This window comes from Notolabrus celidotus, chromosome 11 (genome assembly GCF_009762535.1).
Source record: "Notolabrus celidotus isolate fNotCel1 chromosome 11, fNotCel1.pri, whole genome shotgun sequence".
NCBI classification, from domain to species: Eukaryota; Metazoa; Chordata; class Actinopteri; order Labriformes; family Labridae; genus Notolabrus; species Notolabrus celidotus.
The window spans coordinates 27,787,538-27,810,308 of record NC_048282.1 but is presented as its reverse complement, the minus strand read 5'-3'; the positions used below and the strand labels follow the sequence as shown (position 1 = coordinate 27,810,308).

At 40.1% G+C, this 22,771-nt stretch overlaps 1 protein-coding gene and 1 long non-coding RNA gene across 5 annotated transcripts in view; one reads left to right on the top strand and one right to left on the bottom strand.

Annotated features, from left to right (window-relative positions):
- The window catches only part of LOC117820909 (metabotropic glutamate receptor 4-like), a 175,706-nt gene that overhangs the window by 34,819 nt on the left and 118,116 nt on the right, over positions 1-22,771 (bottom strand). Inside the window, exons 3-5 of the mRNA XM_034694856.1 lie at positions 13,331-13,466; positions 9,589-9,743; positions 8,338-8,478 (exon numbers count right to left, since the gene is read on the bottom strand). Of these exons, the coding sequence (XP_034550747.1) occupies positions 8,338-8,478; positions 9,589-9,743; positions 13,331-13,466 (432 nt within the window). The remainder of the gene's footprint in view (positions 1-8,337; positions 8,479-9,588; positions 9,744-13,330; positions 13,467-22,771) is intronic.
- The window catches only part of LOC117820910, a 158,610-nt gene that overhangs the window by 37,652 nt on the left and 98,187 nt on the right, over positions 1-22,771 (top strand). Inside the window, exon 1 of one of the 4 annotated variants that reach the window (XR_004632870.1) lies at positions 12,702-12,758. The exons of 2 other annotated variants lie outside the window; for them this stretch is intronic. This is a non-coding gene — a long non-coding RNA (uncharacterized LOC117820910). Of the gene's footprint in view, positions 1-12,701; positions 12,759-22,771 lie in introns of those variants that run through there. One more of the 4 variants, XR_004632873.1, reaches the window with a different exon arrangement.

Below are 22,771 nucleotides of genomic sequence, written 5' to 3'. Positions count from 1 at the left end.
CTGGCGAATGGAGAAGAACAGTCACTCAATGTTTAGATGTGCTGAAGGACGGTTAGTCAGCAGTGCGAAAATAGCACCGATGTCAATGGAGATGAAACCTTGCTTCTTAATCCTTTTTTTCTATCAGTGCTTTTGGTGTTTCAGAATGTGAAAGAACACAATGATCCAGCAGCTCCAGGTCACAATGTTCGCTCTTGCTTTCATTATTCCTTTGAAAGGAGGCAAATCCCTCCCTTTCAATCATTGCAGAGGGGAAAAAAATCATGCTGTTATTCATGTACACTGTGATGTTTTCCTTTGTGATTCTGAATATAATGGACTATCTGTTTAACTAATGCAATGTGGCGTGAGGGAGGATAAAATGGGTCCTTTGGGTAGTTCACTTTGACATAGCGGGTCAAAGTGGTTATTGACGATTATCTTATCGGTTTCAGTGTAAACGCCAAAAATAAGGACTTGAAAAAAAATTGTCTGTTAACATAAACCCCCCCCCCCTCCTGTGTAGAAGTCCAAATATTTGTATAGCCCTAAGTAACCAGCAACTATTTTAATGATTGGTTTTTGGTTTTGGTCTTTGAACGTTGGGCAGCTACTTTTGATTGGTTTGAATTGTCATATTTGTTTGGAGTGTTTTTGGTGACGTATGAGGCGGGCTTTGAGCCTCCTACCCAACAGCTACAGTGTTCCTGCCTGTCAATCAAGTCAGCTGTGCCTCTCATTGGAAGACTCGTAATCTCAATATCTTCAAAATTGCAGTGTTAGAAAAAAAATGGTGAAATGTACATTTGATTTGCAGCATAGACGTAGTCTGATTTTTATTATTCGAATGATGCCGAATAGATGGCTGTGATTATGGAATAGTATTTTGGCTTGAAATGCCCGTCCCTAGTAGACACTTCTTCAAGTGCCATCTGCTGGGTAAAGTTTGCTCAAACAATACAACACCTCTCTGCATTTAATTCTGTTAAATTAGTTTCACCAGCGTATAGGATACTGTACACTTTTTATATGACAACACAGGTATTAAATGTAGGTAATAAAACAGACCACAGTGCAGCACACTGTTGTCAGTTTAGCTTCTGAATGCACATTTAAGTGGAGAGAGCAGATTCATTATTGCAGCTGCATGCCATAGAAAGCATTTTTCTATAACAGCCTTTCAACAAGAATTAATTACAGAAAATGTCCAGGTTAGGAATTAGTGAAAACAAATTGCTTCCTAATTGCTATCATTACTCTAATTCATGTAAATAAGAATTGCCCCAAACATCCCCATGTTGTCTTCTCTCTTGAACTCTGACATTTCAAATAGTTCTCAGTAGGTTTGATGAGGTGTCACACATTGTGCAGGTGTACGTGGTGACCTTGATGTGTTCAGTAAGCATTGGATTTCAGTCAATAGAGCAGGCTTGTCAGTGTGTGGCCCTTGCTAGCCTTGATGACTCATGTCTGCTGGTAAACAAAGCAACAGAGTGACTCAAACCTGTGCTCCACTCAAACTGTGAACCTCAACGTCAACAAGAGGCATCACACCTGCAGAGGCTGTCATCTTTGACAACAGCCCAGAAAGACAGACACATTTAATTATAGGGAATACTTCAGGAAATGGAAAAGTGTTTTACTCTTTTCTTCTTTTAAAATGCTACAAATTGTAAGTGTCACAAATCTATTTATGACGCTTTCATTAACATCAGTGAAAAACAGAACAATCCATGTTTTTATGCAAAGAGCATTTTCAACAAGGCAGATTCAAAGATTGGGATTGTCTGCTCACTACATAGTAAATGTAATTGATGTGTCAGCTCTGCTCATAACCAACAAATGCAACTGTGCCAAAGAGGAGAATCTCACAGTGTCTGACATCCTTCTGTGATAAACAATTTGTCTCTTGCTTCAAAAGCTCTTCTTTAGATCAGCCAGTTGTGCTTCATTCTGCTCAGGAGAACAGGATCGTGTTTTACGGTTCAGCAGCGTGAAATAGTGCGATGCTCAAAGAACGCTCTGAGCGGAGAAAACAGCAAACTTGAGAATTGTTTGATTCTGCACGGCAAGAACTCCCATTAAACCAGTTAGAAGGGCAACTTCTTTTTATTCTTTTATAAAACCTAATATGTGTAACTAGGTACTGGTGAGATCATTCTTCTTATGCCAAACTCAATAACCACTTCCTTAATGATGCTGATAAAGAGGACTTCAAAGAACTGAGGGGAAACAGGCTGTGCCTTTTCTAGGCTTTTCCAAAAGGCAATATTAAAGAGCCTTTAAATGTTTCTCTAAGTGTGGTCTAATGTACTGAATGTTACTTTCAATCAACATACAGTATAAATACATAATAATTGTGTTTTAATAAGTAAGTCAGGCTAAGTTTTAAACATTACTTTAACACAACTTTGTAGAATAGATTTTAAATAGCGTGGTCTCAAACTTCTCTATAAGTAAAGTGTCATAAAAATAATTTTATATTGAGTTGGAGCTGAATAAAAATGATTTAATTTACTGACTTACAGATCCCATTCTCAAACAGCAGTAAGCCTCTTCCTTAAATGTACCCAAATACTGAAAAAGGCTACATGGGGTGTTGATTGAAATAATATTTTTCATTCATCTCCTTCTCACTTCCACAAATGGCAAACTCAATCAACTGAGATGGAATCCTGGAACCCATCACAGTCATCAGACTATGGAAACCGCCTACTATACTAGCAGTACGTACTGATTAGGTCAAAATTCAGTATGTAGTATGTAGAATGTGAACAAGAGCAAAATCTGCAGTATGCCAAGACTACCCAGATGTCGTACTGATTTGGGAAAAAATTCTCAGAATGCATCGGACCAGTCTCCCTCACATAATGTTTCCCACAATGCACAGTGCTTTTTGGGTTCTGTGAAAATCATTAAATCTCATAAAAACCACTTCTTCACTTTTTAAATCATAAGTAGATGCTAAGGAAGAAGTTTCTCTATCAGCTCTGCCGTTGTTTACTTCTGCTTTCTGAAACCAGAAATCCAGCAACGCCGGCCCAGCATACAGCAGACCAGACCTAACAGAACAGTCGTACTACATACTGCATACTATATTTCTAGGTAGTATGTCCGTTTCAAAAATAGCTTGCACGCAGACGTTTGACAACGTCTGCGTGCAAGTGTAGCTAAGAACTTGCCATTCAACATCATCTCCAAATACTGTCTGTTTTTGAAACCCCCTACTATATTAGTAGTACAAACTGATTTGGTCAAAATTCATTATGTGGAACGCAGTATGCAAACGAGCAAAATCTGCAGTATGCCAAGACTCTCCCTTGCATATTGTTTCCCACAACAAACTGTGCTACTCAATTTTTGGCTGCATAAAGGCTGATTTATACTTCTGCGTCTCCCCTACGCAGCAGGGGCTGACGCGGACATGAGCCCCACATACTTGTGCGTCGGTGTGTCTGTGTCGCGCAGCAATTCTCCGCCGAAATGCCTGAGGGCAGTGCGGTCTCTCTGATAGCCGGCCGCCTGCTTCTGGTCCCGCTACGATCTCTGTTTACTTTTCCACAGAGTTTCAGAACATGTTATGTTAATCTACAGCTGATACATGTTGCTGTAGATTCATCATCATGTTATCATTCAGACATGATTACATGAATAACGGAGAGGAGGAGATGAAATACACGGTCGATGTGCGGCCGATGTCCGGGATCCCGGAAGTGTTGTAAATGCGGGAAAGACAAAGCCGCCGAACGGACCAATCACAGAGCTTGCGGTCTGCGTCGGCTCTACGGGGAGTTACATTTTGGAGGAGTAGCACGTCAGCTACGTGCGTAGGCCTCGGCGTAGGTACGGGAGCTTCGCGGACCCCCGGCGTAGGGTACGCCGTTGATTCAACGCAGAAGTATAAATCAGCCTTTAGCGCCACCTACTGTGTTGGAGTTGTACCAGACGTTTAACGGTCCGGTACATTTACAGGGAAGTAATACTAAATAAATAAATAATGAATCTTGTAACTTCCAGTATGTACAGAGTCTATAACCATACCACAGGTAACTGTTCATGTCTGTGAAAATGATTAAATTCCATATAAACCACTTCTTAACTTCTCATATCATAAGTGGAAGCAGTTTTGACATCTGCTTGGACATTCTTTATTTCCGCTTTCCAAAACTAAAAATCCAGCAACGCCTGACCCAGCATACTACAAAACAAATTGAGAAGAACTGTCTACATACTACAGTATGCAATATGTAGTACGAACTGCATAGTACTTTCGTAGGTAGTGTGTAGCTATCTCCATATCGCTAGTTGGACAGTAAACAAGGGAACATGTGTTGTGCATTTTTCACTAAAGCATCAACTAGAATGGCCTTATTTACCTGAAGATTAATAAAAGGGCATTCACAGGACACTTTTTCATTTTATTTACTGAAAAAGTCATGCAGAGACTACTTTTTGTTTTACCTAATTCACTAGAGGGGCATTCAAAGGGCACTTTTGTTCATTCAATCCAATGAAGAGGAACCAAGAGGGCACTTTTTAACAATTTACTGACTGAGGGAATCCAGAGGGCACTTTTTTTTAACGTGTTATCCTCTGGCGGGGCATCTACAGGAACAACCTTTTTGTGTTTTCCTTCTGAAGGGGCACCAGAGAAGGCAATTCATCAAGTTTTATCTACGACAGCGGAATCGGAGAGGGCACTTTAGTGCAGTTACTTTCGGACATGAGGGCACAGGGTGGGTGGGACACTGCAACCCTGGCTACACCAGAAGTCCAGGAAAGTTGGCCACTGCTCCTAGAGACTATGTTAGATGATATCTAATGGGTTTTAAGATTGGTCCTAATCTTCACAGTGTTCTTTCTGTGGCATTAAACTTGAGAAATTATGCTGGAAAAATTAAAAATGTTTGTGAAGTAGGCAGCCAAACTGTTTGTTTTTGGATTAAAACAGTCTGGCGTGGAATATATTTTGCTCTCATTTATGTACTTATCAAGTCATTTAATTGTCTGATTATTTTTTCCATTGCATTATTAATAGCAAACTAAATTGCAAACACTTCTTGATGTGGCTCATTCCAACAGCATCACAAATTGCATCCTCAAACAGGGTCAGAAATTCAAACAGTTTCATTACAAGTTTGCTGAAGATAGAATTCATTGCAGGTGTGACTGCACTCACTCTAGCTAGGTGTATCCAATAAACAGACAACTCTAAGTAAATAAATCAATATGTGAAGAATTAAAGTAAGCATATTTTGGTTTGTTTATTTCCTCTCTATAGTATTTTTGCATTCTGGTAATGTGCACACAGCAGAGAAATGACCCGTGAATCGGCTGTGACGATGTTGAATTGTCAACAAAGTAAATCCTGGCCTCTGGGGCAGCAGATACGAGTGTGCGGGGAAAGAGCAGCAATAGGATGTGAATTATACATTTGCACTCTGTGTTGTTTCCCTTGCTGTCCAAGTAAGATACACTATTATGTCTCAGTCCTGGATAAAGACTTACATAAGCAACTTTAATAAAAGGAAAGTCACAGGAACAACTAATTAGATACTGAGGGAAAAACTTTCTCCTATAATTTGTTTGTAACTTACTACTTCCTTTATAGTTTTTCGTCTACTTATAGGCTGCAGTACAGTGACTTACAAACAGCTGAAATGTGGACAGGAAATGAGAGTGCTCGATATAGGAACAATGGTGAGGATTGAGAAAGTGCTTCAGAAAGGCCAGAGTGAAATGATTGCACCTCCTTGGCCGTAAATTCACTGTACCCTGGAGGCTATACTCAAAGACAGAAAAAGACCTGCAGCAATTTAGCTCAAGAGCAGACACCATGTCAACTGATAAATTAATTAAGATTATGTGCCCTTCTGAAACCAGCGGTTGAGTGTTGTTGGGGGCTTGTCTCTTTCCTGCCAAGGGACCCAACATTGTTTTGAAAAGGAAAAATGTAATCTTTAATTGTTTAGCTTTCCTGGCTCATTTAATGTACCAATTAGTCATTCTCATATGGTATTCAGAGGTTTCTTTGGTATTCTGGAGAGCCTCTCGTTCATTGGTTTTCCACATCCTTTTGATACTGACATATGACTATGAGAGTGGCATGGTATCTCCAAGAGACTTGAATGGTAGCTTGCTTTATTGCACAGCTCTGATTAGTCAGTACTCCATAGCAACAATCATACTCTGTAGGATTATGTTATCAATCAGCTGAAATACTCCAGTTGGTATGACGTCAGTTTGTGTGCAGTGCAAAAAAGAAAAGAGAGGCGGGTTGAAGACAGAAATGCTGTAGGCTACAACAGACAAATGTATAAAATCAAAGATGGTGTATTAGGTAAACACTTAACAGACCACGGTATGGGATATCACTTTTAAATCTCTTCTTCAAACACACTTATCCTAGAGCCTTTCCTGATTTTATCTGAATTCTTTTAATTTTATTTGAGTTAAACCGTTCTAAGAAAAGGGGCAGCTGTGGCTCAGTGGGTAGAGTCGGTCGACTATCAATCGGAAGGTTGGCGGTTCGATCCCAGCTCCGGCAGTCACATGCCAAAGTGTCCTTGAGCAAGACACTGAACCCCGAATTGCTCCCTCTGTTGTTCAGAGGTGTGTGAATGTGTACGAATGAGATTAGCTAACACTGATGGTACCTTACTGTAGCAGCCTCTACCATCAGTGAGTGAATGGGTATGAATGGGTGAATGTGACGAGTAGTGTAAAAGCGCTTTGAGTGGTCAGAAAGACTAGAAAAGCGCTATATAAGTACAAGTCAATTTACCATTTACCATGTTTTAAAATCATTTTAGTCCTTTAGAGTTATTTTAGGGGAATTTCGTGTCTTTCGAAATATGTTTTATTTCTTTACTTTGCCTTATGTGATTTTACGAACTGCTTGTTTTATTGTGCTGCCATGTAAAGCACTTTGTAACATAGTTTTTGAAAAGTGCTCTTTTTAAGTGCTGTAATTATTATATGACAGTATTTAAGGACTGGTAAATGGAAAATAAAATGTTGAGGTGGTGGTTCACCCTGTTTTACTTCACCATCAGCGGAAATGTTAATTTATATGAAGGTAATAACCATAGACTGAATATTAAAATGAACTACATGTGAGCTCTTTTGCTTTGAGGCCAAAAGATCTAGAGCTCCCTCTGCTGACTGGCTGCAAGTCATAAACCCCGCCTCCTTAATGTTTAACATAGGAAAAAGAGGCCAAACTAATAATAATAATAACAGCTAAGTTAGCTTATTTGAAAAGGCTACAGAGTTAGCTGTTATCATGGACGCATTACAAACGTATTTTGAGTTGAAGAGGCATAATTATTTAAATCAACAATGTCCAAATTATTGATTCATGTATGGTGAGCAGATTGTTATAGCAGGGGACTCCTTTCAGGGTTAGACCCCTCTGCTTGCTGTTTTGATTCCTCTCACCCTGTCAGGGTTCCAGTCTACTATAACAACCTGCTCACTATAAATAATCCCTTAATTGTATGATCAGGATTTGTTGCATATATTATGAAAACCAAAAAATGATGCAACTCGTGCTTAACGCTAAATGTGAATTGCTCCTTTAAAATATTTTAGGATGATCATCCACACAAACTGTTGAAGGATGAAAACTTTCTCTCTTCCTGAGGTTAGCATACCCTCGCTCTTACATCCAAACTAAACAATTAGCATTCTGCTTTTTTAATGAGGTTGGACCAGTGAAGGGCAGACTCAACCTGAGGGACGATGAACATCTCTCTACAACAGAGATCTGGCAGATATCCTTGTGAGGGGTTTTGTGTTTAAACACACTCCGACATACAGTATGAGGGATGTACTGCAGCCTTGACTCCTTGTGATGCAGTGAAGCACAGCACAGTGGGATGTGAGAAGGGCCTACTGATTTTAATGACCTGGAAGCTTGCTTCTAATGGGCCAATCAGATTTACTATTGATTATATTTTTGTGTGCATGCTGTGGCATAGTTTTGTGATTGCTATTGTCACTTGGCGGCAAATTGAACCAGCCAACAGACGAGGGAATGGGGAACATTAATTTATCTCGGACACAATTAGAGAATCCCATTCACTTATCTACGTCAATTACATTTAACCTGAATTAGAGAGGCGTGTTTGTCTTCTCCCTGATGACAAATACATTCAACTATGCATACCAAATACACACACACACACACACACACACACACACACACACACACACACACACACACACACACACACACACACACACACACACACACACACATAATGTATTCACAGAAGACCCAGTCAATATTCTTGGTCATTGATTGAGTGCTTTCCATTGACCTAATGCCTTCTCTACTATTAGATGTTGGCTCACTTGTGCATTTCTTGATGCCGGATCCTTTCTTCAAAGCGTGCCGGCTGAGCTTGCACTGAAAGTTGTTCTCCCAAAACTCTGCAAACCAGATATTCCTCCTGTTGTTTTCCAGTGTCCGGCTGATGAAGTAGCGATCAAAACCTGAGAGACAAAAGCAATGCTGTTAGAATTGAACTCAGTGCTTTTTAACAGCGCCTCTGTGTATCAGATAAGGGATGTTGTCCTTCGAAAACCTTTTAACAACAAAATTGAGTAAAGGTTAGTGAAAAAAAAAAAAGTAAGTAATGGCTGGAACAGCACAACACTTCCACTTTTAACAGTCGTCAGTAAAACACATTAATGACCATTCTGGAGCACTCCCATTAAAAACATTATGCTGAGTGGGAGGGGAGCTGTGACTTGTAGAGGCAAACATACAATAAAATGCTTCTGCAATGATGAAGTGATTAGTTAATGATAAGAAAATTGTTTGCCAACTGTTAGTAATAGTTGAATAATTACCACAGTCATTTGTCAAACAAAACAATCTACACATTATGCTTTTAGCATCTTAAATGAAATGATTTGCTTCTTTTCTTTGTCATATATACAAATTAATAAAGACTTAGTATTGGAATGACTATAGAGCCATTGGCCATTACTTTTGGTTCTTAAAAGTTGTGATAACAGAGGCGCGATAGATAGTAAGATAGATAGATAGATAGATAGATAGATAGATAGATAGATAGATAGATAGATAGATAGATAGATAGATAGATAGATAGATAGATAGATAGATAGATAGATAGATAGATAGATAAACCTTAATCGTTCTTTGCAATGGCAATTGTTGCCACAGGCGTTACAAGCATACTTATACGGACAAACATAAATGATAAACACCCACGCCCCAACCTTACAACCATTGGTGCACATCATCCCACACATCTCACATAAACCCACATATATACATGTCTTTCCCCTCTCTCCACTCCCAACGTTTCATGTCTCTATTTAGCTGTCCAATCAAATAAAGGCAAAAATGCCCAAAAACATAACTTTAATAAAAAAGAATAAATCTGTAAATCATTAAGAGAATAAATACGAACGTTTAAAGGGAAAAATATCGATCTATATAATGTATGTAAAAATTGTGATGAATGACCTCTTAAGAAAGGCCTAAATGAGCTAGCAAAATGCAAACATGTTGATGATTTACAAACATTGTTCATAGAAACATGATAAAGTATTGTGTTTAATAGCTCTGATTACCTTTTATGGATTGTCTCTTGGGTAGGATGGTGACAGCACCTTCGGCCATTTCCTCCTGGTTCAGTATGGGGGATATTTTGGAGCCCCAACTGTCTGAACCCACCCAGATGAAATGTCCTGTTTGGTTGGCCTTCTTGGCTGCCAAAAGGAGTCGCCTTTGGGAGAAAGAGGGAGAGAAATTTGTAATTGAGCCATAAATTGTCATGTTGTCAGAGTTTTGATATATTTCATGCACATACAGCAACGAGAAGGCTGTTTAAATGCACCCTTAAGGGGAAGTGGGGCTGCCATTAAGTAGATATCATGGCAGTAATATTCTATTCTAAGTCTGGACAGAGCTGCAATGAGGCAGTTAAGTAAAATTGAAAAGCCACCATAGACACACTATCCATTCCCAGTGCAGTTGACGACTTCTTGGCTGTGGCAGAATGACACCCCTGCTACATTTGTCCAGGCTTGTTGCCAATGGAAGTAAGTTTGGGGAGCTATAAAAAAACTGCCAGCACGCTCTGCTGTAGCAGCAGAGTTTCATCAAGAAAGCTTGAGCACAGCAACATAAAATTTAAACACAGCCACCTGGCATGTGATGCATTATAGGCCCTTATAGCTCCCCAAAATAAACAAGAGCATCACATCGAGAAGAGAACTTAGAAAATGTTTCCATCTTTTAATACTTTGTTGTTGCATGAAGAAGACGCTGTAACCTTTTGGAATAATTACAACAAAAGTAGGCGAGCTGTGAGTCATCCAGCTAACTTCATGTCTCTTTACCTTTACTTTGAAAACCTCCAAGGACTTCTGTTTGATTGGTAATGATTTTTCCCTGAGACTGGTCTCCAGAAATTTAGTGAAAAGAGCATTATTTAAGATGCAATTATGTTCTCCATGAAGGAAAAATGAAAGAAATAGATTTATTTTATGTCAGGAGATTACATAGAGGGGACATGACCAGACAGGCAAACAATTCTGAGGTGAAAATAACACGGTGAGAAGTAAAGTTGCACTGTCTGGGTCGTGGTAATACAATTCTCCTCAGCTTCACAGAGGCCAGGCACCGCTCTCTGCTGACCTTAGAACAACGGCCAAGAAAACCTCCTTTAATGAATAATGGAAGTTAGTTTTATTTGACTACTTTCATTTTTACATGATGTTTTACACCTCTAGCATTTGTAAGATCTGTCATATTATATCTCACATATGAAAAAAGAAAGAAGCGAGGCACTGCTCAAGATAAGAGGGAAAATATGAAATGAGTGGCGCATTATATTTTAAAGACAACTCTTGCTAAATAAAAAAAAAAGACCTTTGATGAAGGATCAAAACTGATCATTTTATTATGATGCTTAGTGCGTTATTTCTCAGGATTTTCTGATATGATATTGCATCAGAGTCAATTTGATGTGAGAATATCTTCTTACATCATACATCTGAGTTTCAGTTTCCAGTTAAATGATTAAGTGTGACACACCGCCTGTGTGTTTATGTTGAATAATCGAGCAGCAGAATTAAAACTTGAAGCTGATAAAGTACAACTTACAGGCAAGTCAGGGTTCAGTCTGTGCTCATTCTGCTAAATGTCATGAGACCGTGTTGTATGTAAATGTTATTCTTATTCCTCATAATGCTGACACTGTGTATTTATATGGTCGGTCAAGTGTCACATTACAGGTCTCAATCAAAGCAGCTCAAGTCTCCCACTCTTTCTATGCAGACTATTTGGGCTCTTATTATGCTGCTGCTAGCTCACACTTAACAGGGTTCAAGGATAGAGCAGGAATGCAGAGCTGAAATCCCCCAGGCTTTCTGTAATTACTATATATCCACACTATTACCCGTTATCAGGACCGGATTAAGTCAATGAGCACTGGGACTTCTGCCCTGGTCATCATCCAGAGACCGCCCCAAATCACTGCCCACTTCCACCAGGAATACACTCAACCACTAAGGCTTTGCTGGGGAACATTTCCCCCTTACAAATCCACAACAGTGCTGAGTGTGCCAGTTGACCACATAATTGATTCTTAATACAGACTATCTGTCTTAAGAATACAAGGAAAGCAGGGACACTTTAAACAGCGTTTTCATAACACAAGGTTGTAATGCGTGGGGGAACAGATGACAAAGTTATTTGTGGGACAGACAAGACATAGGGGTGAGGAAATGATATGAAAACATCCTTTAATAAAATGCATCTCAAGATGAAAGTTTGATGCTGTAAATATCCACACAGTCTCAGGAGTGGAACTCCTACATTCAGAAAATTCCTTCTAAAAGTACTGAACGTTTATCAGAATAAATAAAACCATGCATTATGTGCAATTTGTTCCTTCAGCATGCTTGTTGGGTACAAATTCTAGCCTGCTAAGGGAGCACTCACTAGGAAATTTTAACCGTGCCTAAGTCTAGTTTGTTTGATTAGTGTGAGTGCTCCATAACATGCCGTTGGCCCTTGACGGTTGGCAGAAGCAGGTTTTGGCACGCTACGGTTGCTGTATGAGCACAAGCATGAGTAGACAACATGGACATGACGTATAATGATGCAACGCTCATCAAATCGCAGCCTTCCATAAGCATATAGATGATGAATGATGACAATCCCTATACAAGATGGTTTTTTTTCCCCAAGGAATACAATGAAATGTGGGGTCATCCACATGCCTGTTCCTGTTACACATTGCTGTGGTGGAGTGGTTATTTGCTAGTTTAACCAGACAAACACCACGCCCTGAGAGGCCATCTTTCACCTGTCTTTGTTTACATCTGGGTAGAAGAGCACTATAGCATTATATTAGCTGGCTTTCCTGCTTATCACTTTGCTATGTTAGATGATTCTGTTTGGTCAAAACCCCTTGACAGTTTGTATTAATTCTGAACAGCAAGAGCAACTCAAGGGACAACCTGATGACACGTCAGATCATATCTGTCCAACTGCACATCTGTTGTACGGTTTATTATTTCACCTCTTCTTTTTTACCATGCAACAAAAACGTTACTTTCATATGGCATCAGTGGACAATATGGAGGATATTTTTGATATTACTCTTAAGTTATTTCAAGAGCACAAAACTTAAGATTGGTGGTTAATGGCTGACTTTTCTCCAGCAGAGAAAAGAAGATGAGAAATGGGAAAAAGAGACACCGACCAATTGGAGAAAACAGAGGGGAGCAAGGTATGGGCCTTCAGCTAAACTCAGCTAAACTCACACATCCAAAGTAAAGAGCAACTACCAAAAAATATATCCAAATACAGAACCTGAATAATATACTGATTAGTTTTAACCTATACTAATTCTTTCTATGGATGTTCCTTTGTTTCATTGGATTCCATATTTTCAGATGTTTTAGTGTTTATAACTACTTCAGTAGCCCGCAGTATCCCTGTGACAGCATCTTAAGTGACACAAAAACAAGCATACAGCCAAATATAATCAGATTTGCCATTTCTAGCTCATAAATATTAACATGCGGGTAGCAGAGTTTATTTTACAGGGAAAGGCAAGTTTATTTCTGTAAACACACAGGAGACATTCTTGACATTTTAATGCCAGCAGCAACAGAAGCCCCAAGTCAGTGATGAAAAGTGAACAACATTTAACTCTTCAGGCATTAACAGATTTAGAAAAACTCAGGTTCATTTCTTTACTTATGAAAACTAGAAGGAAGGGAAAGGAAAATATGTTATGTAATGTTAGGACAGAAGTAGTGTTTAAAACTGCTTTAATCAGAGAGCTTGTGTACTCACCTGATGTCATCCTCATTTGCAAAGATGATGACCACTCGGGCGTTTGGGTTCTCGCTCAGTCGGCCAATGATCTTATCAAACTCTCCAGTTTTTGGTTCACGTGGTATCTTCACCGACTGGGAAATGCAGAGACCACCTGTTTGGAAACAAAAGTGAAACAATAAAGTTTAAGAAGTAAAAGACTGCTTCTCTTCTGTAAAACATTTGAGGAAAACATTTTTTCATGTGAAGTGCACATCAATGCCACATCTCCGTTTATACCTCTTCAAAACGTGTGATCAAAAGAAAAGCTGCGTTTTTTTTCATCTCCCTTTTAACCCACACAAATCTTTTTTAAACCCCTGCCCTTATTCCATGATAGATTCTCCATTAAATGTGTACAGGTGCAATATTTCACAGCATGAGGAATGCAAGGTATTAAAAAAAAAAATCTTTCTTTGGACCACAAGGGGCAACTTTCAGACATGGAGACCCATCAATCCAGTTTATGGTCCTGCCAGAGAGACCAGGGGACTATGGTAGCATTTTGAGGAACATAAATTGTGTAATTGAAAACAGGTTCCATTTGTTCAGAGCCGTTCGTCTTATTACAAAGCTTGTTTCATTTTGTGCAACTTTAAAATTACTTTTTTTTAAACCACATTTCTTCCTCTCTTTGAGTTCTTTGCTTGAAAAGAAAACAACACTTCAGAGAGGAAAGAATAATTAAACACATTTGTGACATTTGAAGTTAAATTATTTAAATGAGCTTACAGAGTGAACCTGAGAACTGTCCAGTGAGATTGATTAAGGTTTATCTTGTCACTCACTGGCATGTACAATACCCACACTAATTCCTCATAGATCAGATTAACAGGACTTCTTACCCTCCCAGAAATACTCCAGTATTGAACACCAGTCTAAAGACAGCAGGGGTCGTCCCCTGGTTACCAATGAGGCTTTTTAAATCCCAATGCAACTTTTAAGGATCACTCTATTGTCACTCTGCCAAAATGCCACAGAGAGTATGCGCATGCTAATGAATTTCCCTTCCGTGACACAGCTCACAGTTGGCCCAATGCACAATCAATGCCGGAATAATACCCTCTAGTTTTGGTCCACAGTGGGCAAACTAACACCATAAAACAAAGCGTGGCGTCAGTGCAGATATTAATAGATTGAGAAACTGGAAATATGAGTAAAAGAAAAAAGGGTTGCCATTAGATTAACAATGTCAGGCTGCTTTGCTCATGGGTACAAAAAGTCACTTCCGGTTATGTTTGTGAAGAGCTTCAGTCAGTGGCCTGCACTATTGTCCTGAATGTACACAGTGGATGAATTTAATGATGTCCCTTTTTCTTCAAACTAGCGCTTTTTGTTCCTCCACTGAGGCAGGTTCTTCTTTTTGTTTTGTTTTGTAGAAAGGCTGCGTGTATAGGTTTCTTGTGCTCATGCATGTCACAACTCCAGCACAACAATTCTGGCTAATGCACTCACTTGACTGGTTCATGGATTAGCTGCTCTTCCACTGGAGGAAGAGATTCCTTTGTGTGTACTGGCCCATGTCAGTTTTAAGGAGATGTTTCCTTCTGCACTGAGGCAGAATTCTTTCAGTTGTTTCTTCAACAGTCTCACGAAATCCTTGATTTAACCATTTATGAAACCTTGTTGGTATCAAAGGTAAATAGTTATTTTTCTCATCCCAGATTGTAAACAGTATATACAACAACAGCACATTTACCTTTAAAATATAAGGTAAGATTAAGATGTAAAAGTGGGGAGGAAAGACCAATTTAACAAATGCAAATACGTCCAATGACTTCTTGTGGACTGAATACCATTGCTGCTTTCATTTACATCAGAGGCATTATTTTAACTGCTTGTGTTGCTTACTTTATTCTAAAACCAAAACATTAATCTGGAGTTTAATGGCAGCATCTAAATTATCTCTACTTATAGAGATTTTTTTCTGCTGGGTTTGTAGAAAATGTCATAATACCAATCGATAGATTATGGCGAAATCTCTGTTTTCCAATGCCTTTGTATCAAGCAATGTTATTATTCCCCTCGTTCCCGTTATCACTGACAAATCAGAGCTACTCCCCGACCCTCTATCCCAATAGGCCGAATGGCGGCCCAACTACGTCGCCCCGATTGACTGGGAAGCCACTACTTCCTCATAGAACTCGCACAATAATCTTTTACAATGTTACAATGTTACAATGTCATTTACACAAGCAAAGATCTAGACAAGAGAAAACAAGATCAGTAAGAGTAACAGAGTGCTTCAAGTCAATTTAGGTGGAGGTACTGCCAAGCAGTGTAAAGGCAATGCACAAAAGTAAGTAAGGATTTCTTTTTTTTTTTTTTTCAAAATAAGGAACATCTACAATGAAGCAACCAAACAATTTAAGACCTTCCATTATCATCATCAACAATTAACATCACCACAATAATGACCAAAGTACCAAGTGCTGGGTCACTCAAGAGCTGAATACAGATTCCCAAAGTAGAGCAGGACAGTGCGAGTCAATTGTAGATGGAAGACATGATCTGCCACTGGGGACAACAGTGGAGAACAGTCTAGCTAAGTGCATAGTGCTTCCTAAAGAGCTGGGTCTTTAGCTGTCTTTTGAAAGTAGAGAGGGACTCTGCAGATCGAATGGAGTTGGCAATTCATTCCACCATTTAGGGGCAACAGAAGAGAAGAGTCGAGCTAGTGATTTTGAGGCCTTGTGTGCTGGAACCACTAGGCGCTTTTCAGAGGCTGAGCGTAGCGGGCGAGAAGGGCAGTAGACCTGGATGAAGGGTTCCAGGTAAGCTGGAGCAGTTTTGGTTACTGCTTTGTAAGTCATGATTAGAGTTTTGTATCTGATGCGAGCTGCAACTGGAAGCCAGTGTAGCGAAATGAGCAGGGGAGTGACATGAGCTGTCTTAGGCTGGTTGAAGACCAGACGTGCTGCTGCGTTCTGGATCATTTGCAGAAGTTTAACTGTGAATGCAGGGAGGTCTGCCAGTAGAGAGTTGCAGTAGTCAATGCGGGCGGGCTTTTGTGGGCGAGGTTACGACAGCAGAGAGGGGAGGGGTAGTGTTGACATTTGAAATTTCTCTCAGAACTGATCTTTATATCACGACTACCAACAGCAGCTTTAAGATGATGATGATGTCTGTGGTACGTCTTCAATGCTGTTAGAGTAATGTCATTGCACATCATGAAACTGTGGTCGTTCTTTAGTTCATTTCCCTGATGGATGTAAAGATTTGTGTTGCAGAAACAATTATTCATCTGCAAAGAGAGTGAACATCCAGAACTAACTGTGGGAAACAGGGTACAAAAACAAAATCATTCATTAGTATGTCTTTATAAAGTTTGATGCAGATGATGCATGCATGTACTGTGAGCATGCAGTGATGAACTGACAGCAACATCTGCAGGTGTTAAACTGTGAAACATTTAGATGAATGATACTGTGGAGAAAACATGTTTAAGTGAAGTGTTTCCCAGTTCTCAACAGTTGTGTTTACGATCTACGTGCTCCCGATTGTTGAGCCTTTGATTAGACTGAAGCACAGGTTTATCTGTGTACCTCTCTGTGTCATTACACTTAAACCATCCAGGCAGGCACAGGGGAAATTTAGCACCAGCAGCTCTCTGCTCTCACACACTCTATCAATCATTACATTCTATGTCTTTGCCTCGCTGGCACTTCAGTCCCTCATTCCCATAACATCTGTTGTGTGGAAGCAGAGCACTCATCCCTTCCTTTTCTTCTCTTCTCACATTAGTGGCAGCGGGCTGCAGCATTGCTTAACCTCCACAGAGAATACCAGAGAGGACCAGAGGAACAAAAGCCAGGCCCTGTGGGAAGAGGGGGGGCTTCCACAGGGCTGGTGCTGTAACTCTGTTGGTTGTGTGGTAGACTTGGCAATTTATTTCTATGTCAACACTATCCATTCATCAACATTTCTGTTCATCCATTCTCGAATGGTGAAAGACATGCTCCCTTAACTTAGGAACCCCAATTCAGTCTCTGTGACAGGCAGCAGCTACTAAACCAGAAACTCTACCACCTCTATTTCTCCCTCACGTTGCTGCTGAAACATCCCTCAACAATGCTGCACTGCCTCATGATTTAATTCCACACAAATTAAGTAGATTTATTTGTTCTTGGTAATTGAAGTTGTTGCTAATAACATATTTTATATTATTTTGCTCTTAATGAAAACCAGTGTCTTTAGGGGAATCAGATTTTGAATAAAACCCCTTCATCCATCCCCCCGAAGAATACTTTGTAGAGAAATAATAAAGAGAAAGACAACTATGAAGTAATTAATTACGATTGTGTAGCTGTCCAGAATGTGGCGGTGAGAAATAAACCGCATTTACCTTTTGTTTATGTCTCCAGAGACGTGTAGAAGAGGGGCAGATGAATTACTGCCACGTATATTTCCAAACAACCTACAACCACAGGCTTGTTTAACGCCAAACTGAACAACTGAGTTGTGCTTTAGTTTCTGCAAAATGAAGATAAGTGAAACATTTGTTTAATATCGCATTAAGCTAGTTTAGTTCATTTGTTGATGACCTGTTCGAGATCACTGACGCTCAGATAAATTATCTGCTGAGTGCAGCTCCTGCTTAAAAACTTGATGAGCGGTGTATTCCTCTGCCAGCATTCATCCTGTACCGCTCTTCACATCAGAGACATGTCTAAAAAACCACCTCTGAAAATATCCATTGCTGAGGAGACTGCATGCCTCCTCTCTCGTGTCTCCCATTGTGAGCCCCTGTCTCTGCTCTCCTAATAGCTCCGAACACTAATATTCCTTCTCATTTGACACCCATGGGAGCGACAGTGCTGCCATAAACATTAAATATTCCCTAGCAGTGTGGCTGATTGCAGCACAGCTTCTGCACTCGGTGGATAGCAGAGCAGCAGCACAGGAGCACGCAGGTATATAAATAGACTGTTTATTGGGATGCCCTCAGTCGAAATACCTACTCAAGCAGGCTTAATGTGCAGCTGGAGACCATGATTAGGAATGAAAATACAGAGAACTAAAACTAAAGTTGCTTCCTCAGTCATGATGGTCAATCCTCGTCAATGGCTGGGGGCTTGAGAAGTGTAATTTACTTCATCGCTGAATGAAAACATCAACACACCAGCAAGTGCTTCTTTTCGAGCCTGGCTGAAAACGATTCTTCTGTCAACAGACAACAACAGCTGATACCAAGTTGCACAGAGCGACTCCTGTCTGCTTTGATCAACAGTTTGCCACTGATCCATTGATCCCACTGATCTTACTGCTAGCCAGTAATCCAATTTCAACCGTAGTTAAAGTGAATACTCAATTCTGATTGGTTAAAGGATGCCAATTTACTACTGAGGAGTACACCTATGGAGGACAAATCTGCCTGTATCTAACATGTAACAATACCAAGAGGGACTCAATCAAAGCCTCCTTTTACAACTCAAGTTTTACAACCTGAAACAAACTGAGATACTTCAACATTTATTTTGGTTCTAGAGAATATGTAAACCTTGATGCCTAAGAAGGAGCTCAAGAAATAAGTTTCTCCCTCTTCACTTTAACCTGGTTTTCTACTTCATTTGAAAATCTTTATTTTTTACTTTCCCCAACATGAATGTACTCGCCACAACATTAATCATGACAAACAACTTCACAGTTTCACAAGGTTCACTACGCTCAATACACAGATGGACTTATATAGACATATACCCCTTTTCAGCCAACACAAACGTTGCTGTAGTTTCGGGCTGGTGCTCGCGCTGGTTCAACTTGCGAACCAACTCAGCACCAGTTTGTTTTTCCACCCACTCAAGCCCGTGGAAGAGCCATGTCATGATGTCACTCCGACGTGACCCCTTTTCCCAGCAACACTAGCATGAACGTTCCCTCACAATAAAGATGATGGCGGACAATGTAGCATGCTTGCTGGTGTTGCTCCTGACTTTTCGTAATCACTTGAGGTCCAGAAGAGAAATTATCCAACTTTACCAACACTTCTGTGATACTTGTCGTGCTTTACATGGACGGCGACTTCACCCCTCGCCCCCCACCCCGGTTCTATCGCAGTCTAAACAAAAAAAAAAAGGTTCTCAATTGAGCACCGGCTCTGAACCGGCCCTGAAACTGCCTCTGTGGAAAAGGGTTAATAGAGGGTGGGCACTCTGGGATTTGGGGGCAGAGGCTAAAGGGAACCAAAAAATAAGCCACTAGTGATGTAACTAAGTTTACCAAGCTTTTGATGCTTTCAGCCCATTGGCTATGCAACATTGGTTTGATAGATTTACAGGTAATCCAGACAAAACGTTGTGCCAATTATGACAAAAAGGCTAAGGCATCTCACTGGGCATCTGTAAAATCAAGCCATCCAGAGACTACTCCAAATAATCTGATAATTTGATCTGGACGTTTCTCCTCACTACAGATAGTAGAGAATGTTTTCAAGGATGGTCAACCAGAATGGCTGAAGACTTGGGCAGCTCAAAAAGATCCTGGTAACATCTTTGCTGGTGTGTTCAACTTAAGTGCTGCCTATGTGTTACCTTAAACTATAATAAACCATGCCTATTACATATTACAGATCTTTTAGCTGGTTAAATAAAGGTTAAATAAAATATGAATAAAGAATGAATTCATGAAATTGCAGACTGCCATATTTCATCAGAGATTTCAGTCCCAAAGTCCTCCGCCCACTGCTCCCTCAGGGGATTCAAAGAAGGGGAGGCCATCTTGAATTGAAATGTAAAGTTTGGAGATCAGGCCCGGCTGTAGAAGAAAATAATCTATCTGATCCTGTCCCAGTGGAGGTGGAGATGGGCTCAATCAGCTCTTTGACAAAACTCCTGGAGATATCTATAGAAAGGAGAATATGGAATGCCATACTGTTGCGCTGAAAGGAATAGAATTATTGACTTGATAGAGATCACTAATGCACCGTAAGCCCTTCCTGAACCCCAGCTGGAAGCCAGGGTCTGGGGTAGATGGTGGGAACAGTAAAAGGCATTGGAGGTTATGTCTTAATGCACTTGAAGATCCAAACCGTGACCATATCTTCAGTGTGTTAATCACAATGAGTCTAACCCTGGTCTTCTGTGATAGAAATATGGTTCCCAATAATATATCTTGTGCATATTGGAGGCCCAATAATAGTGTTAAGAGAACTTTGGTTAGTAACCACAGGATTGCACCTTTAACACACACGCTTCAAGTGGTGCATTGTATTGATACTATCAATCCTAAAGCAATCATCTTGCACCTGATTCGCTATTCACCTCATGTCAATCACATACAATCTTTGACTTTAGCTGAGCTGAATTGTGCAATAAGCTAGGCCAGGGGCAATAATTATGAACAGTTGCTAAGCTGTAGCTGATGCTTCATTTAATAGAGAAGTAAAGAAAGTTTAAATTACATTGGAGCCCTCTGAGACGGTTGAGAACTCTTTTTTTCATGTTGCAAAATGCATGAAGACTTTACCTCTGGGTCTTATTCTGACTTCAGTGACCATGGTATAGTCTTGATAATACCCGTCCATAATCGACCTCTGCTTCAAGTGAGTTCCCGCCTACACTTTGTCCATAATGACCTGTTAATGGACACTTTGTTGGGCAGCATATAACGTATAGAATAACAATGCTCAGCCTCAGTGGTGCTATTATAGTTCATTTTTAAAAGCACTCTCATGTGAGATCAAAGTAACACCAAAATAGATTTAGAAAGCATTAAACAGGATAAAATAATATCCCCCTGTGATTCAATACACATAGCAAATGATTTATGTAAATCAGTGGATCAGAGCTGTGCGATAAACTGGCAACACATCCAATGTGTCTCTGCCTTTCCCCAAATGCATGCTGGGACACGCTCAGGCCCCTGAGAGCGAGAACAAATGGATAGATGGACAGAATTGATTTTAAGCAAGAACAACAACAGCAGAAGTAAAAACCTGACCGCTCCTGATAGCAAAATATTACCCTAGATGAACTGCAGGAAGTGTGCTGTGTTTTGATATTGCTGCATTATCTACAGGTTGGGTTTTCTGCCTTTTATTAGAAATATATCTGCGAGTGAGTGAGCGAGCGAGCGAGGGAAGCAAGAGTGTGGGCTGAAATCATTAGGGGAAACTGACCCTTAACAGGAAAGGTCCAGGCTCACTCTCCTGTTCCAGCAACCCCCCCTCATCCACTAAAGTGTCCCCTGACTAACACACCGAACTCCCCACAGTCCCCCGATGTGCAGCTCTGTCACTGATGCTGTGCTCTAACCTCACTGTGCAGGGCTGAGGGGATAAAAAGAAATGAATTCCTCCCCAGGGGATCAATTACAGAATAATATCCCATTATAATTATTACAGACTGCTGAGCAGCAAAGATACCCTAGAAAACTACAAAATTTCATCATTTTTTTGGCAGTGTTATGAGCACCGCACGGACGAGTTTAAGACACACAATGAGCTGCTCCTTCCGGCAAAACAGGAGGAAAACCAAAAACGAGCAAAAATAATGTGTGTGAGAAGTTTTCGCATCAAAACTTGGAAGAGATTATGATTTATCTGAACCACATGACTCGCTCTCAGAAGATAAACGACCCCTATCCCACCTGTGATTCATTGAAATTTGTCTTAATGATGTGATGTATCTGCATCATTTTCCACTTCTGTAAGCTTTATCTACAACATTTGATGGATAGCAGCTGTGTGTAAACAGTGTATATGTTGTGCAGTGTGTGTGTGTGCTCATTCAGATTAATTTCAAAGACATGGATATGTTCTGACCCTATATTCTGGGTGTCTTATCAGGGATCGTGCTGAGTCAACAGATTAACATCAGACACAGGCTCTGGGCTGGATTATTCCAGGAGGCCTGGGTTTACGATAATACACTGCTGGGAAAAGAAGGTTATGTGGTTTAATGTGAGGCTGGTGGGAGTCTTGTTTGTCTTCTGAGATATCACTCAGTGGCACACAAACACATGCTCTGTGTCTTACTGAACTCTGCTGATGTAAATAATGAAATGAAAAGAGCAGATCAGTGCAGAAGAATAAACCTGTATTATATAATCTTCATTAATTGCCTTTTACTTGCAGTTGCTGATTCAAATGGCTGAATAGAATATCATGAATGTAACACAATCGAATGACTTCTTTTTCATTTAACCAATGCATCCCAGTGTAACAATCAAAGATAGGGCGCTGGTGGCCTAGCGGTCTAACCGCCCCACATACAGAGAATGCAGTCCTTGTCGCAGATGTCGCTAATTCGACTCGCGGCCGGGCTCCCCACATTTCCTGTCCCTCTTCAGCTGTCCTATCAAATAAAGGCATAAAAGCCCAAAAATATAACTTAAAAAATAAAAAAATCTAATATGATGAATCTAAATATCAGGGATGTTACCAATAACGCCATATTTTGTAATCACATGACTTTCTGTCCT